Here is a 16,941-nt window from a genome sequence, read left to right as displayed (position 1 = left end):
TTTCCTATAAGCAGTCTCATTGTTCTCACTAATGAGCCCCACCACTGTTGTATCATCCGCAAATTTGATGATTGTGTTGGACTTATACAGTGGGGTGCAATCAAATGTGTACAGGGAATAGAGAAAGGGACTTAGCACACATCCCTGAGGGGCTCCTGTGCTTAATACTAGAGTAGAAGAATAGTAAGGTCCCATTCTCACTGTCTGCGGCCTATCAGTCAAGAAATTCCTTACCCACAGACAGATCTTCTGATGTATACCCAATTTGGTCATTTTAAGAAATAACCTGTCTGGCAGAATTGTATTGAAGGCAGAACTGTAGTCCACAAACAACAGCCTTGCGTAGGTTCCCTGTCGTTCTAGGTGACTCAGTACAGTATGGACAGCGATGGAAATAGCATCATCAGTAGATCTGTTTCTTCTGTATGCAAACTGGTACGGGTCTAGAGTGGATGGAAGACCAGCCTTAATATGATCTAGCACCAATCTCTCAAAACATTTCATAACAACAGATGTTAGAGCTATTGGTCTATAGTCATTGAGAGATACCACCACTGACTGCTTGGGGACTGGCACTATAATCGATGTCTTCAGGCAGGTAGGGACAGAACCCTGAGAGGAGAGTCTGAGGACTGGCTAACTTCTAAGTATTTCGAAGTTCATTTTCAAAAAATGTGTGTAGACTGACAAGAACCGTATCACAGCATTCAAAAGTGTGCGAAATCTATTAAATGCAGATCTGCATGTTTGTGCAAGAGGTTTGAATTAGGATGCTTCATTAGAAATGTAAAAGAAACAAAGTCTCAGAGACTTAGGATTTGAGAAGACCAATGTTTTATTCCCTGTTCTCAAGCAAATCACTGAATAGAGATGGTCTGGGATAACCAACATTCAATCCAAAAAGTGTCTGGGCTTGTTACTAATTCAAGTTAATAGTTTAACACTTGTCAGTTACTCTGTTGTTGCAAAACAACAACAACAACAACAACAATATACACTGGGGTTTTTTTTTAGGAAGGAATAAAAATATATATGCTGGTGAAAAACAGGGTTGGCTGGAGGAAATTACAAGCCAGACCCTTTCCCTCATTATTTTCAATAGCTGTCCTAATCCAATATTGCTAAGCGGGAGGTATGTTTGTAGCACATCTGAAATCTCATAATGTGGCTGCTGACTCTGTGACTTTGAGCTTTGAGTTCCAGGTACAACCTCTGTTATCTCTTAGAAAGGATCAAATGCATTTCCATTTGTGTATCTTGTGTCTTCTAGTGCCACATGGCGGTTGGCACTGAAACAGCAGCCAAAGAGAACTGAAGCAAGCAAGTTCTACTGCCTTATTAGCACTGCAATCAATAAGCTTTTATGATCTCTAAGTGGATAAATAGATTCTTACGGTTCAGAAAGTTAATTCTGTCTCTTATACGTTAACGTCAGGCCTCCCAAGCATGTGAGCTGAACACAGCCCACCAGCAACCATCAAAAGAGGCCTACCATCAGTTCGACGAAGATCTTGCATTTTCTGCTTGTCCAGGACAGCAAAGTAGAGGAAACATCTTCTACCTGCCAGGCCACAATATATGACTGGTGGGCTGTGTTAGGTACAGTTGCTCACAAGTTAGCTTGTTGTACACCTAAATAGTGCATTTCATATTTAAAAAATGCATGTCTGAGAGGCTACAACTCTCTCTCTCGCTATATTTGTGTGTGTGTGTGTGTATATATATATATATATATATATATATATATATATATACAAAAGGAAGCATAAAAGCTATGTATAGGTAGTTGCCTTAATCCAACCAGGCTGCACACTGAGTTGTGGGCATGGAAGTGATGCCTTAGTCACTTCAAGGTAGGGGAATGCATGTGTGATAGAAATTTCTTTGAGTCAGTGGAAAAGGTGGGCTTTTAGGGGGTTGAAACTCACAATTCATTAACTTGCCAGTATGAATGTGGGCTCATATGTAATATTTCCATGCCTAAGCAACAGCAAGGCCTTTTAGGTAGCTAGCCCACAGCTGAAAAACAATGAAGGAGCAGATCATTCCCTGGAACAAGTGTGGGGAACTGGCTTTTGGTTTTCCTAGAACAGGGGTGGGGAAGTGGATCACTGCATCTTTGGTGCTGCTGAGAGCAAGCTCATTTGAATGTGCATTCTCTTTGCCCATGAGCTGATTGGTGCTGACAGCCAGGGGCATAGCATGGAGGGAGGGCTAGGGGGGCATGTAAAGGTAAAGGTACCCCTGCCCGTATGAGCCAGTCGTGACCGACTCTGGGATTGCGTGCCCATCTCGCTTAAGAGGCCAGGGGCCAGCGCGGTCCGAAGACACTTCCGGGTCATGTGGCCAGCGTGACGAAGCTGCTCTGGCGAGCCTGCACCAGCGCAGCACACGGAAACGCTGTTTACCTTCCCGCTATAAAGCGGTACCTATTTATCTACTTGCACTTAAGGGTGCTTTCGAACTGCTAGGTGGGCAGGAGCTGGGACCGAACGACGGGAGCTCACCCCGCCGCGGGGATTCGAACCGCCGACCATACGATTGGCAAGTCCTAGTCACTGAGGTTTTACCCACAGCGCCACCCGCATAGCCCTAAGCATATGATTTTGAGTAGGCATGAACCAAGCACCCCCATGCAGGAATCCCCATCCCACCCTGCTTGCCACTAGGGGTCTCTGGGTGCCAGAGCCCGGCCTAGCCCTACCAAAGCATCCCTGACCCCCCTCACTGAATGGCCATCTACCAGCATTGGGGGGATGTGCCTGCCAAGGGCAGGCTCCATCCTGGACAGTTTGGCAGGTGGTGCAGAGCAGCCCCTTGAACCCTCTGTGCCCTGCGCCTGTCTGGCAGTGTCAGAGTTGAGGGCTTGAGTGGTGTGGCAGGTTTTGTTCACCCTCCCCACCCCGCTCCCGGCGCGTGTCCTGGGTGCCAGCAACGGATGCAAAGCTGCTGCTGATAGCACATCCTCAAACGACTCCTTTAATAAATAATAATAAAATTTTATTTATATCCCGCCCTCCCCAGCCAAAGATGGGCTCAGAGCGGCTAACAATAGTAAAATAATACAGCATTCTAAAATCAATTCATTATAAAATCAGTTCAAATCAAATTGGTGGCAACCATTGGGCTAGAGTTCTGTGAAGAATTACCAAAGGAGGGGGTCAGTCTGTGCCTTCGCCAAATGCCTGGTGGAACAGCTCTGTCTTGCAGGCCCTGCGGAAAGATGTCAAGTCCCACAGGGCCCTAGTCTCTTGTGACAGAGCGTTCCACCAGATCGGAGCCACAGCCGAAAAAGCCCTGGCTCTGGTTGAGGCCAGCCTAACCTCTCTGTGGCCTGGGACCTCCAAGGTGTTTTTGTTTGAAGACCGTAAGGTCCTACGTGGGACATACCAGGAGAGGCGGTCCTGTAGGTACGAGGGTCCTAGGCCATATAGGGCTTTAAAGGTTAAAACCAGCACCTTAAACCTGATCCTGTACTCCACCGGGAGCCAGTGCAGCTGGTATAGCACTGGGTGAATGTGATCCCACAGTGAGGACCCCGTAAGGAGTCTCACTGCGGCATTCTGCACCCGCTGGAGTTTCTGGGTTAGTCTCATGGGCAGCCCCTTGAATGGACTTTGAAGTCCATTTGCAGGATTCAAACCAAACACACACACCCATTTGCAGGTGTAGTCTGCAGTCTGCCTGTGATTCATACAGGTTTGATCACCTATGGAAGGTGGAGTCAGACCGTCTTATTTGGGCCACCTCACAAGCGGTGGTGGGATAATATTAAGCCCTTTTAATGTAATGTTTTAGTTGCAGTGGGGTTCAGGCCAAGTTGCTGCTGCACATTGGAATGGAGCAGTGGCAAGGTCAGCAAGGTGCGAATGAGCTGGCAGGAGCACCAGATTGGTTCCTCCGGTGTATTTGCACCAGGCTGACCTCACTGCTGCCTTTGTCCATCTCCATCCTGCTTTGGAGTAGCTATTCAGCCAGAGAGATATCAGGTAAGCTGTGCAGCCCCACTGTGCCATCTGCTATCGTTTAATTCGAAGTTCTGGTATTATGTGATTAATACATGTATTAAAAATTTTGTTTCCTTAACTGATAGAAGAAACAGAAAGCCTGCTTGATGGGTTGTGCAACAAAGCATGTTGGCCCACAGGGGTGAACAAACCTCTTGTTTCATAACCTTCTGGAGACTGCATACCCTCCCCAACAAAAGAAAAACAAACAACAAATAGTGGGTTTGCAATATGTGACAGGTCAGGTGTTTTTGTTTTGGTGCATCACATATTATGCAGGCCTGAAACAAAGAGAGCAAATAGGAACAGGTTTCTCTACACTGGGGTCTAAAGCACATTGATAATGCAGCATAGGAAAATGCCTGGCTGTTCCTATTCATGCAGTGCCTGCTCTGTGGATAAATATAGAAACTGTTTAGCTGTGCAAGTCTTCACAGATAGCAGACAGCACTGCGTGTCTCCTGTCACCGTGCGGAGACTGTGAATGAAGAGAAACACTTCCTTCTCAGTATTTGTGCTGTGTTTATTGCAACAGCATATTCAATCAATTTCAGCCAGTATTGCATTCTCTGCTTCAAAATTTGATTTTGCTTTAATTTTGAAAGAAAATGTTGTATTCTCCTTGTCTGCATGAAAGCAGAACCCTCCCCCACAAAAAAATCAGCATATTTTGTGCTAAAGTAGATTAGTACAGACAAGCTGGAGTAAAATCCCAGGTTTCCATTTTACTTAGTTGTTTATAGCAGAACTGGGGAACCATAGATGGCTAGAGGTTGTTGGACTCCAATTCCCATCAGCCCTGAGAATTATGGGAGTTGGAGTTCAGCAGCATCTGGAGAGACACTGGTATCCCAGCCCTGATTTATAACAATAGCTGGTATCCAGAACTAGATGCACCATGATTATATTCACAATGGATGCATGTAAGAAGGAATCAGAATTCTGGTTAGTGCTTAACAAACTCCTTGGCATGCTTCTCGCGCTTTGCTCCTGCTGCCATCCATGTGATTGACTAGGCTTCCTTCAAAGTTCCTCAGATGTTTCTCCAAGGAGGAACCTCCATAGTCACCTTCATGTCAGGCAAGATGTGGTGGCAACCAAACTCCCAAGTGTTTGCGGAGGGTATCAACAGATACCAATGCAACACAGACCATCTCAGTGCAGTCTACGTACCACAAAAATCAAAATGCACAGGTCATGGGAAATGTCTTCGCAGAGCTCCTGTGTAATAATCTCAGGCTGAAATATGAAGCAGAAGTCTAATAAATCAGGACTATCTGATTGATTTTCATTGTCATCATTATTGAGTTCATTGAGTTCAATTAGTGCAATATAGGTTTGTTCATTCATGCTTCTTCCTCTGAATGATGTAGATTAATCTCCTTCTCTCTCTCTCAGAAACCTCTGAGCAATTTAGGCTGCAATCCTAACCCTGCCTACCTGGGGAGTAATAGGCCTTACTTCTGATTAGTCATGGTTAGGATTATAGTGTTCATCAAGCTTATAAAATTAGATTTGTTTCTCTAAAATTTCCTCAGGCATTTCACCCAAGCAGGAATCTTAAAATTCACTTCAAAAATCTTACTTCTGTCAAAATTTGGCAACAGCTTTGGGACTGAGCCGCACATAAACACTGAAGAAATTTCCCTAGCCTCAGTGGCGTAGCGTGGGTTGTCAGCACCCAGGGCAAGGCAAGTAATTTGCGCCCCCTAACCTGTGGATTTGCGCCCCCTAACCCGTGGATTTGCGCCCCCTAACCCGTGGATTTGTCCTAACCCCAGATGTTGCGCCCGGTGCGGCCGGCCCCCCCTGCACCCCCCACGCTACGCCACTGCCTAGCCTTGTTGAAACACCTGTTGCTTCCCTTGAAGCTCCTCAAATACCTTCATTGAGGAGAGCTCTGTGAATTCATCCCAAATTGCAATAAATACAGTGGCATAAGATTATCAGAAGAGCTTTGCTGAGACAGGCCCATGGCCCGTTTATCCAGCTTTCTGCTTACACAGGGTCAAAGCAGATAGAAGCAAGCTCAATAGTATTATCCTACTCGTGACCCCCAGAAACTTGTACCCTTATCCTCCACTAATCTATCTAATTCTCTTTTAAGCCTCTTTCCATGTCCAGTAAGTCTGAGACGCCTTTGCCTGGTGACACTGTGGCCCATAGATTGCAGCAAAATACTGGGCAAGGTTTTGTCCAGTATCCTCTCTGTGTGATGGGCTTCTGGGGGAAAAGCTGTCTCATGAGCCCTTGCAAAGCCTATATAGGGCTGTTTTCCCTAGAGGCAAGGGTCCTGCTGCCCAGTGCCCACCCACCCTCAGGTTAGAGCCTTCACTGAGCAATTTTGGATCACTGGTTGACATGGCCAGAAAGGAATTCTTCTTTCTCAACCTGACAGGCACTTGTTTGGGGTTTTTTCACCTCTCCCTCAGTAAAATTATGGCCTTCCTTCATTAAGCAGAAAACCAGTGTTTGTATGAGGGTGGAAATGGCATTAGACAGGATCAACACAGTATGGGGGAGCCCCCATAAGTGGCCTGAGGGAAGGATTGACCAGGGCACCCCCAAGCTTGGGGTATCTGCTTTGTTAGAATCTGCACCCAGTGACACCTTGCTTGCTCGCTTGTACCACAGCAAGGTTCAGCACTGGCTGACTCCCATGGAACAGGTTTGAGGTAGTCCATACCTGGCTTGATCCATTCCATCCACATGGGGCTTGTGGAATGTTGAACTGGTCCTGGGACCCAATGCCATGCCAACCCTTACCCTGCCTTCTGCTATCAATAATGATTTGGCCTGATTTTATCTCATCACACTCTGGTTATTTTGCTGCTCTCATGGGTCACATCGTGAGCCTGCCTGGGCAAAGCTGTTGCTATGACTACTGCATCCTGCAGGACAGAGAGAGAACCTTTTTCTCTACCCACCATGCATGATGTGTGTTTTTTACATTTTCTTCCATCTCTGCAGGCACTTGTTCCTCTTGCATCCCCTTTTCTACAGCAGACACCCACAGGGTGGAGAAATCAGTTTGAGGCAGTTCCTCAATCTTTCTCCTCCTGCACCTCTTTTTCCACAGTAGGTTCCCAAGGGGCAGAGAGATCAATTAGCATTTCTTATATGCTCTCAGGTGCCTCCATTTTCACCACCTATACAGCAGGCTCCCCGGGAGTAGAAAAACCTTTCGACAGTTCAGGTGTGGTTGGACACAATATGTCACTCCTGTTGCACTTGCACAGTACTGACCCCTTCACCTCTCCCCCTCTATCTCCTGGTAAACAACAGCAATATGTGGTGTGGTGCTGTTGCTCACCTGACCTCAAGCCAGTCATATTGCTGCTAAATAGATACTACTGTGACAGGAAGGTAAACAGCATTTCCATGAGCTCTGGCACCCATCCTGTGTACCAGAAGCGGTTTAGTCATGTGGACAAATGCTGGCTCCCTCTGCCTAAAAGCGGAGATTAGTGCCATACCCCATAATCAAATTCAACTGGACTTAACCACCCAGGGGTCCTTTACCTTTTACCTTTTTATTTATTGCTGCTTACCAGGAAATAGACTGGTCATCATACAATGGGCCCAGAATAACCAGAATCTAAGGTCGTCACCGTGTGTGTCCTATAGCAAAATTTGAACAAACTTTTGGAGACATTTGTGGGATTTTGCTAAGATTTGTAAAATTCCTCAGGTCTGAAGCAACACTTGAGGCGAAAGTAGATATAGCTCCTCAGGCAATGAATCTGAAGCATTTTGAGAGAAAAGGAGTATCAGTCAGACATGTCTCAAAAAGGTTTAATGCATCCCTGTGGAAAGGCATTATTCCAACACTTTCCAAAACTTGCTTTTTTTGTTTCTTTCTTAGAGTGACTATTAATCTCTTGCAAATTCATAATAAACCCGTTTTTGTTGCGTGTTGAGTCCCACAATGCCACCCCCCAAAAAATTCACACTTCACACATCAATTTTTGTTTAAGGTTTTTGGCATAATTTTGGCCACAACTTTATTCAAAATACAAAAAATGTGAGTGGTTGCTTAGGCATTGGTTATGACTATCTGTCCTTGCCCTCAAGGACAGAGCTGGCCTTCTGGACACCAACGGAAGCCAGTGTGGGAAACAAGTATTGGGTGAGAAAATGAAGCTGGGCAACAGTCCCTCACTTCTCACCCTCATGTTCCTGTGGGGCTTGCACGGCCCAAGTCCGACTCCAGGGACAAGGACGAAAAGAATGGCAAGCCCCTGGATTCCTTTAACGGAATTCCCTTTCCGCATCATTTGGAGGGATAGGCACTTACCCCTCCAAGAACCAATTTAACCAATGCCTAACCGCAAACCTTACAAGTTGTGACGATTTGCTACGCAGTAGGCAAAAACCAAATGGCACCAGCCAATCAGCCAAATGGCAAAATTCCTGCCAGGCCCCTGCTCCAAGGCGGACGACCCCATGACAGGCATAGCAAGGTCAAGCAATCAAGAAAAACCACCCTATAAAAGGGAGGGAGGGCGGGTGATCCGGTGCAAAATGGCCAAGAGGACGTCCAACGTCTGGCCCCTGTATTTAAAGACTCTGACCCCTCCTCCAAATTGGCAACAATCAAAACTCCCCAGCAACCCAAATTTAACCACTTAAAGGCTTGGGTTCCTTACCAAATTTGCCTAGTCACTGCAGGGTGGCCTGTTCCCCCAACCGCAACACGTGCTCTCTGTTAGGGAGAACACGCTTTGCCAGTGCTAAAAAACAGAGATTGCATTCATGCCAGGTAGGATATTGGCAGAACGTGACTAATTGCAACAGAAATTTCAAAAGCATGCATTAATTTTTGTACATTGCAAAACTGTAAATTTCAGTTCCTTCTAATCCCCTCTCTGTTCCATGCATTTTGAAACGACACTGCTGTGTGATGTTCCTAAAGCTGACCACGAGATGTCACTGCTTGCTAAGCATCCACAGTAAACCATCACAAGAAATCAGGGTGGGCCCAATCCAGTTAAATGTCTGCAAAGACAGCAGAGCCTCTGTTTCTTTTTTATCATCAGCAGGGTAACCGTGTAGACTTCTTGTGCGCGTGATCTCAAAAAAAAAAAGGCAACATATTATTATATTTGGACGTATAACGGGATAGATGTGGGACAGAAACGATAGTTCTGATAGGAATGACTGAGCGAGGACAAGACTGTGCTCGGCAAATAAAAAGATTTCAGACCTTCGTGTTGGTAAATGACCTGGACTCATGCTGAATGGTGGAACTGATTGATTCACAGTATACGTAGATATTCTGTCATGGTTGTCAGCCTCAGGCAGTATAAGACATAAAGACATTCATTACGGCATATTGAGGTGGAGGGTAGGGTGTAAAATGGGCAGTGATCCATGGCTTTATGTATAGAATTCTCAGGTCATAACTTCCTTCCCATCCCAGTACTTCTAAAAATAATTACTGAAGCGGCTGCTGATTCCTCCCCCTTCCACCATGCTGGTATTTTGATCCACTGTTCCCTCTAATGCCGGAATCGCCTGCTGAATGCTTCAATATATATATTTTTTGCTACATAAAGGGATGCTGCAGGATGAAGAGGCTGGCATTTTTGGTGGCACACGTGAATGTTATATGTGTCTGCACAGCCTAGCATGCCTTCCCTTCTGCCAGAAGCTTCTCCTCTCCACCTACTCTCTAGGGGGCTGGAGAAAGGAAGCAGGCCTCTTCCAAAATGACAACCATCCAATTTGCTCTTTTTGCCTTAGTTTTTCGGTAAATTTAAACAGGTGACCATTCCTGCCACCCACACCAATCTTTTCTGACAAATGAAACCAAGCTGACTGGGGAAGCAAAACGTGAGAGAAGAGGTGATGGAGAGCATTGTGGCTGGTGATACTGGAGCCACTGAGGTCCAAAAGAACCAAGAGGGCCACATTTTCCTGCTGCATTACTGAGCTACCAAAAATTTATCACAAACTGAATTCAAACCAATGGCCCGTAATTCAGCCATGTAATGGCAAAGGTGTCTCCTAGCCCTTTTCTTGTTGAAGTCCATTGCTTCATGGGTACTGAACATGGTAAAAGGTAAAGGACCCCTGACAGTTAAGTCCAGTCACAAACGACTCTGGGGTTGCAGTGCTCATCTCGCTTTATTGGCCGAGAGAGCCGAAGTTTGTCCGCAGACAGTTTTTCTGGGTCATGTGGCCAGCATGAATAAGATGCTTCTGGAGAAGCATTTACCTTCCCACTGGAGTGGTACCTGTTTATCTACTTGCACTTTGACATGCTTTCAAACTGCTAGGTTGGCAGGAGCTGCGACCGAGCAACGGGAGCTCACCCCGTCACAGGGATTCGAACCGCCGACCTTTCGATCAACAAGCCCTAGGCTCAGTGGTTTAGACCACAGCACCACCCATGTCCCTATCGAACATGGTAACCACAAACAATTGTGTACTACAACTCCCATCATCCCTGACCATTAGCAATGGTGGTGGGAGTTGGGATTTCATAGCATAGCAAGCAGGGATGGCCACATGGGCTAACTCTGTGAGATTTCAATGATAGAATTAAGGACATTATGTATGAAAAATACATGCTGTTCTACTGAGCTGCAGCCCCTCTTGTCTGCCATTGGTCCCTTCCACCCCCCCCCCCCAAGACTGAAATGTATATCCAATATAAATATACTAAGCAAAACAGTCCTCTGTTCAATATTTTAAATATGCATGTGTCTTTTCTCTCTCACCAATAGGTTTTAGACTACTTCTTTTAAGTCCTTGATCTGACGTATTTTGCATTCCTCTTTATTGTAGCCATTGGACTTTGAAACAAAGAAGGCATACACTTTTAAAGTAGAGGCATCAAATGTGCATCTTGACCATCGCTTCCATTCTGTGGGCCCATTTAAGGATACTGCTACGGTGAAGATCAATGTGTTGGACATGGACGAACCGCCCATTTTCAGCAAACCTTTGTACACTATGGAGGTTTATGAAGATACTCCGGTCGGGACCATTATTGGAGCTGTTACTGCCCAGGACCTTGATGTTGGCAGCAGTGTCGTCAGGTGAGAAAATGCTCCTTGTCTTCCCAAGTTGAAACTGTCAGTGATATATAAATACATAAAGCAACATGAACCACAGGAGCAGTTAATTCTGTTTTCAAAACGAGGGACCAGCAGTTTGGTCCTTCTCCAAGAAAACAAAAATTCGGTGAATCCAGAGCACTTACAATCTGGAGGAACCTTCTGGATCCCGCACTTCAAGTGCAGTATAATGACAAAGGTTCCCCAAGTCCTGGAGTCCAAAAGGAAGCCTTCCAGTCTAAAACAGTGTATGTCTGTACAATGTTTAACAAATAGAAGGAGGTGACCCATGTGGTAAGATAAGGCAGTGGTGACCCATGAGGTAAGATGAGGCCATTTGTCTCAGGTGGAAGATCCATCCCTGCCTTCGTGCTACTGCCAGCCCCACTGGGGCTTTCATGCCACCAGGACAGCACCACTGCCCTCACTGCTGCACCTGCTGGGCCCTCACAGCTGTGTCATGTTGACAGCACAGGTGCAGCCATAGGTGAGGGCACAGTTGCAATGATGGGGCTGGCAGCAGCACAGCAGCAGAGGCAGGGATGCAGATCTGTGGGCAGGGAGTAACAGGGAGTGGTGGCTTCAGCACATTTTGCTCACAGTGACAAAACCTTGTGGGCTGGCCCTGAATTCTGGGAGTCCCCAAACTGGCTTCTGTTCATTTCTTATACATGACCATTCTGCTCACCCTCAAACCAAGGATTGGAATGACTTGCAAAGGGATGAAACAGGATGGAGCAAAGCTATGAGTGAGTGTCAGTGAGACCACAAGGGGATGGAATAAGCTGATCAGCCCATCCCTCAAATACCGTATTTTTCGCTCTATAAGACGCACCAGACCACAAGACGCGCCTAGTTTTTGGAGGAGGAAAACAAGAAAAAAAATATTCTGAATCTCAAAACCAGAACAGCAAGAGGGATCGCTGCACAGTGAAAGCAGCAATTCCTCTTGCTCTCCTGGCTTCTGGGATAGCTGCGCAGCCTGCATTCGCTCCATAAGATGCACACACATTTCCCCTTACTTTTTAGGAGGGAAAAAGTGAGTCTTATAGAGCAAAAAATACGGTAAGTCCAGCTTCCTCCCAAAACCCTCATTTTCTGAACATTTATGCATCATCTTCCTCTTCTACATTTGCCTCCCCTTTTCTCTCTTTCCCCATTTTTTTCCTTTAGTTTGCAAGCCCCACAGGTCAGGAACCTGATTCTTTAATTCTTTAAAATGCCACGTAGCATGTGAATGACATCTGCTAATAATGTCACTAATAATAATCCCAAATAAGTATTTGAGTAAATGTGCTTCGGCACAAATGTAATTCAATTTAGGATTAGGATGCTTAGAAATGCCACTTTTCTGAGTACAAAATATCTACCTGAAAATATTTATAATAAATCTGGATTTCAAGGGATGAGGCTAGGTTATTGGCTTTACATGCTCTGGCTCATTGGCAATGTTTAACCCTCTTATTGTGAAAATGAACAATCAATGGCTTAAGATACAGTGCCTCATTCAAATTTAAATAATAAGCTGTCCAACAGAGAACCATGTGCTTATGGTTGATGAAAGCAAGGCGATTCTTAAATATCACTTCAGTAAATTGGCTTATGACACATTTAATTTGGTTCACTCCAGTAAAGCATCCTACATCTGATTCCAAAAATCAGATTATTTTAGTGTCAAGGTGATAGACGTGCTCTGAAAGATCTTTAAGGTAACTATTTGCTGCCCTGTGTCTATTCTTAGAGGGTGAGGAAAGTGACCCATATTCTAAACCCAAGAGTTTGATCATCATTCTTAGGTTTCTACAGTGCAACAGATAGATTTGACCTAAAGGCTTTTGGGGGGCGGGGCTAGCCTTGATAACCACAGTCCCCCCCCAAAAAACTGTTGCTCTCTCTCATACCCCCAGGCATTGGCTGACTGCTGTGATGTCATGGGGTACTCACAAACATTCTGATAAAAATGAAGATCCAATATACAGCTTTTGCAAACTACAGCTGATAAATATAAATTGAACAATTGGTTGGTCTTTTTTTGGGGGGTGGAGGCAGAGGAACTTCATACAGGACTGGGAGTATGTACTGTTTGGTGAATGGAGGATTGAGCACAAGCAAGGAGACTTAGGACCTGATTGGAAGGAGAACCTCAACAATGTCTAGGCAACACGGTGACCATATACATATGTAATAGACAATCTTTATAGAATTCCTTCAAATCATAAAAAGTTCAAAATGAAATCTTTAGTCTCAAAGTCTCTGAAAATCTTTAAATGAAGCGAGGTGCCAAACTTTGTACGGTGGAAGACCAGCTGTGAAGCTTTGTGTATTCAACACTGATGTCCAATACTAAACAGTAATTCCAGATATTGACTACTGTTTTGCAAAATTCCTCATCAGCATGGTGGATGGATATAGAAGGCTTCATAAACTGAAAATAAAATTTTACAGGGGTACAAAACTGGTAGTTTTGCTGAGAAACCAAGGATGAACATGGATCGACACTTGGAGTTTCTGAAAGGAAAGCATATATAGATATAGACAGTGCTTTTTTATGGGGGTACATAGTTCTGGCACCTTTTTTCTAGAAAAAAAAGTGCAGTGGTACCTCAGTTTTTTAGCATCTTAGAGGTTGAACATTTTGGTTTTCAAACGCCATAAACCCAGAAGTAAATGCTTCGATTTTCGAACACGCCTCAGAAGTCAAACATGCCAAGTGGCTTCCACTGAGTGCAAGATGGCCGGTTGTTGAGTCTCGGTTTTCAAGTGTTTCGGAATTCGAACTGTCTTCCAGAACGGATTACCAAGGTACCACTGTACTAGATCTAGATACAAGATATAGGGGAAACTCACATAGAGCCTATAAGATGTTCTCTCCTATGGATCAGGAGGGTCGAGGTAGAACGGGAAGTCAGCGTGGTGCAAATACACCAGACCTTCTGGAACCTTGTATTAGTCTTAATCTCCAACGTGGGGAGAAAGTAGCTAATGGACTAGGCTGTAGCACATTCGTTTGAAAGCAGCACCTTCCAATCTGTCCCTTAAAACAACAGAGATTTTAAACTGGATAGCCACAGAGGGGGAAAGAAACCACAGTGATGGGAAATGATCAAAGGCATGGAATCACCCTAACTGACTCTGGTTTGGAAATGCTTGTCTGAAAGCTGATGCCTGAAAAATGCTGAAGGGCTTTTGATTAGGAAATTGCTTTTTACCAGCCGTGTTTAATGTGTAGGTGGAGAGAAGACAGAGCTTTTGGCGTCGTTACGGTGGCCACAAAAGGCCTTCTTTACAGTTGCTTTCCACCACCCAGTTTCAAGTGAACTTCACTGCAACCATAAGGACTAGAATCTTGATTTTTTTAAAAAAAGAAGGCTGTTTATTCCCTTAGGATAAATAACGAGGGCACTTCTTGGTCCACATAAATGAACTCTGAAGGTTTCAAAAGGTCTGTAGGTTTTGGCTGCACTCTTGCATTTTTTGCAGAAAATGCCTTCGGTGCTTTAATATGTAGGAGTGCTGATTTGGAGATACTGCAATGTATTTATTTGAAAAGGATAATTGTCAAGATCCCCATTTCCTATTTATTAAGCTGATCCTGCTTATTTATCTATTGGCCTAACAGAAGGAAAGAAAATATATGCAGTTGTTAGTTACTGATGTATTAGACTTCAGTGCTCCATAAGGTTTATCTCCTCTAATTGAAACTAAAAAGTCAATAAACAGAAGTTAGCAAAAGCATAAATTAGTTGCAAACAGTTGTGTGTGCTTACAACTTCCAAGTGTGTCTTACAACCATTATGCTGTGTTAGCTTTTTAAAACCTAGTTTGCCTTGTCAGGGTAAATAATGGCCTATGTCACTTTAATAATATTTTAAAGAAAGAACTTGCAAAGCATAATGCAGTTGAGGGGGACTGGAAAATAGGTCTTTAAGAAGACAGTGGAAGACAATAAGTGTTCTCGTATGCAATAGGCAATATAATGTGCTGTGCAGTATAGTTTCATTGCAAATTAATTCATTTTCTCTGAGATGTTTTCCAGGCACAGTTTTAGCCATCACAATGCCTATTACACAAATCTGTAATCTGCAAAACAATGGAGACAGGAACAAAAGATAGATCTGTGCTTTGTGCAGCAGACTGCACAACTCCAGAGAACAAAGCAGTTCAAAGCAGCTCACATTAGCAGAAGTAACACTAGTCCTGGCAATTTATTACACTTTATCAGGCAAAAAAGGGACTTTCAAATCTGTTAGCTTTGACATATGGGGATCAGAAGATAATAGCTAAATGATAGCAGAAAGGAAATCCACTTATTTAAAGAATAGAGAAGGAGGAAAACTGTTTTGCAGAAAGTCATCGAGAATGCTGAGGTTTATTTTTCTTGTTTGGATAGAATCAAAGCAGTCAAAGTTTCAGCGAAGGAACGAGTTTATTGGGTGAAGATCAAAGCTGTCAGGAATATAGAAATAGAGAGGCAAGCACTGAATGAAGAAGAAATTGAGAAATCCTGAGAGAATGTGTACCAGATGCATGAGGCAGCTTCACTTCACAATTTAAGGATTTGGGAGACTCAGAATTTACTTGTTCCGTATTGTCTGTGGCATCCAGTTAATATGTCCCATCAGTGCAAGGATTTACACTTATACAATGGAACTTCCCTCCTATCTCTCCCCACCCCATGGTGGCTTTAGGGGTGTGTGACCAGTTTACCAGCACTGGGCACTGAGCTGAATCAGTGTCACAGAGGGCCCTGCAACAATGACTTAACACAGGAGGCAGGCAGGAGGGCTGCTGAAATTCAATAGCCCAAAGTCTATTGATTAGGTGAAACCCTAGAACAGATTTAGGTAAGTGCAGAGGGAGGGGAAAGAGGAATTTCACTGTGCAAGCTTAAAGGTAAAGGATCCCTGGATGGCTAAGTCCAGTCAAAGGCAACTATGGGGTTGCAGTGCTCATCTCGCTTTCAGGCCGAGGGAGCTTGCGTTTGTCCACAGACAGCTTTCTGGGTCATGTGGCCAGCATGACTAAACCGCATCTGGCGCAACAGGACACTGTGACGGAAACCAGAGTGCACAGAAGTGCTGTTTACCTTCCCACTGCAGCAGTACCTATTTATCTACTTGTACTGGTGTGTTTTCGGACTGCTAGGTTGGCAGGAGCTGGGACAGAGCAACGGGAGCTCACCCCATCATGGGGATTTGAACCGCCAACCTTCTGATTGGCAAGCCCAAAAGGCTCAGTGGTTTAGACCGCAGCACCACCTGCATCCCTTAAAGCTTAAAGCCTTTCACTGATGGAGCACACTGGATCCTGCCCACGGGATCCATGTGTAGCCTCTGACATGCAGCCCTCTACACCAATAGGATAGAATTAAAAAGGGCCTTTGTGTACATATTCTGTAGTAGTTGGTACTTGGGAATGCAAAAATAAAAATAAAAAAATGCTGAAATTGCAGAAATCCCCATAGATTTATGTTTCTAGTGAACAAGATACATTTTCCCATTTTATTTTGTATGAATAAATGAGATTGCATGGGCAAAGCAGCTGTTTTCATGGAACTCAATGTATACTCAGCTCATTCATTATTCAGGCATCATTCAGATGCCTGTATCATTCACTGGAAATCATGTCAAAACATCTGTGATGTTATTAAAACAGAGGACATGAGTCTGTCTTCCCACCCCCACCCCACTTTCTGAGTCAAGCATCATTGTCCCCATAACCCAGCCGCCTGTGAAACATTAGAATTGAATAAGCATTTTCAAAGATCAACATTTCTTGATAAACCGTTTAGCTCATTATGAGAAATGAAAAGCCGACAATGGAGATGACAGGAGCATTTGTTAAGCAAATGCACAGCGCATCTTAGAAGG

At 44.5% G+C, this 16,941-nt stretch overlaps 1 protein-coding gene and 1 long non-coding RNA gene across 8 annotated transcripts in view; one reads left to right on the top strand and one right to left on the bottom strand.

Moving 5' to 3' along the window:
* The window catches only part of LOC310767246, a 582,601-nt gene extending 582,163 nt beyond the window's left edge, over nucleotides 1-438 (bottom strand). The window contains exon 1 of the long non-coding RNA XR_014550793.1: nucleotides 235-438. This is a non-coding gene — a long non-coding RNA (uncharacterized lncRNA). The remainder of the gene's footprint in view (nucleotides 1-234) is intronic.
* CDH12 (cadherin 12) overlaps nucleotides 1-16,941 on the top strand; it is a 661,518-nt gene that overhangs the window by 624,719 nt on the left and 19,858 nt on the right. For all 7 annotated transcript variants that reach the window (XM_083623820.1, XM_083623822.1, XM_083623823.1 and 4 more), the window contains one exon: nucleotides 10,800-11,053. In XM_083623820.1, coding sequence (XP_083479946.1) covers nucleotides 10,800-11,053 — 254 coding nt within the window. The remainder of the gene's footprint in view (nucleotides 1-10,799; nucleotides 11,054-16,941) is intronic.

This window comes from Podarcis filfolensis, assembly GCF_964270895.1.
Source record: "Podarcis filfolensis genome assembly, chromosome: 7".
In the NCBI taxonomy this organism is placed as follows: Eukaryota; Metazoa; Chordata; class Lepidosauria; order Squamata; family Lacertidae; genus Podarcis; species Podarcis filfolensis.
This window is presented reverse-complemented; position numbering and strand designations above follow the sequence as displayed.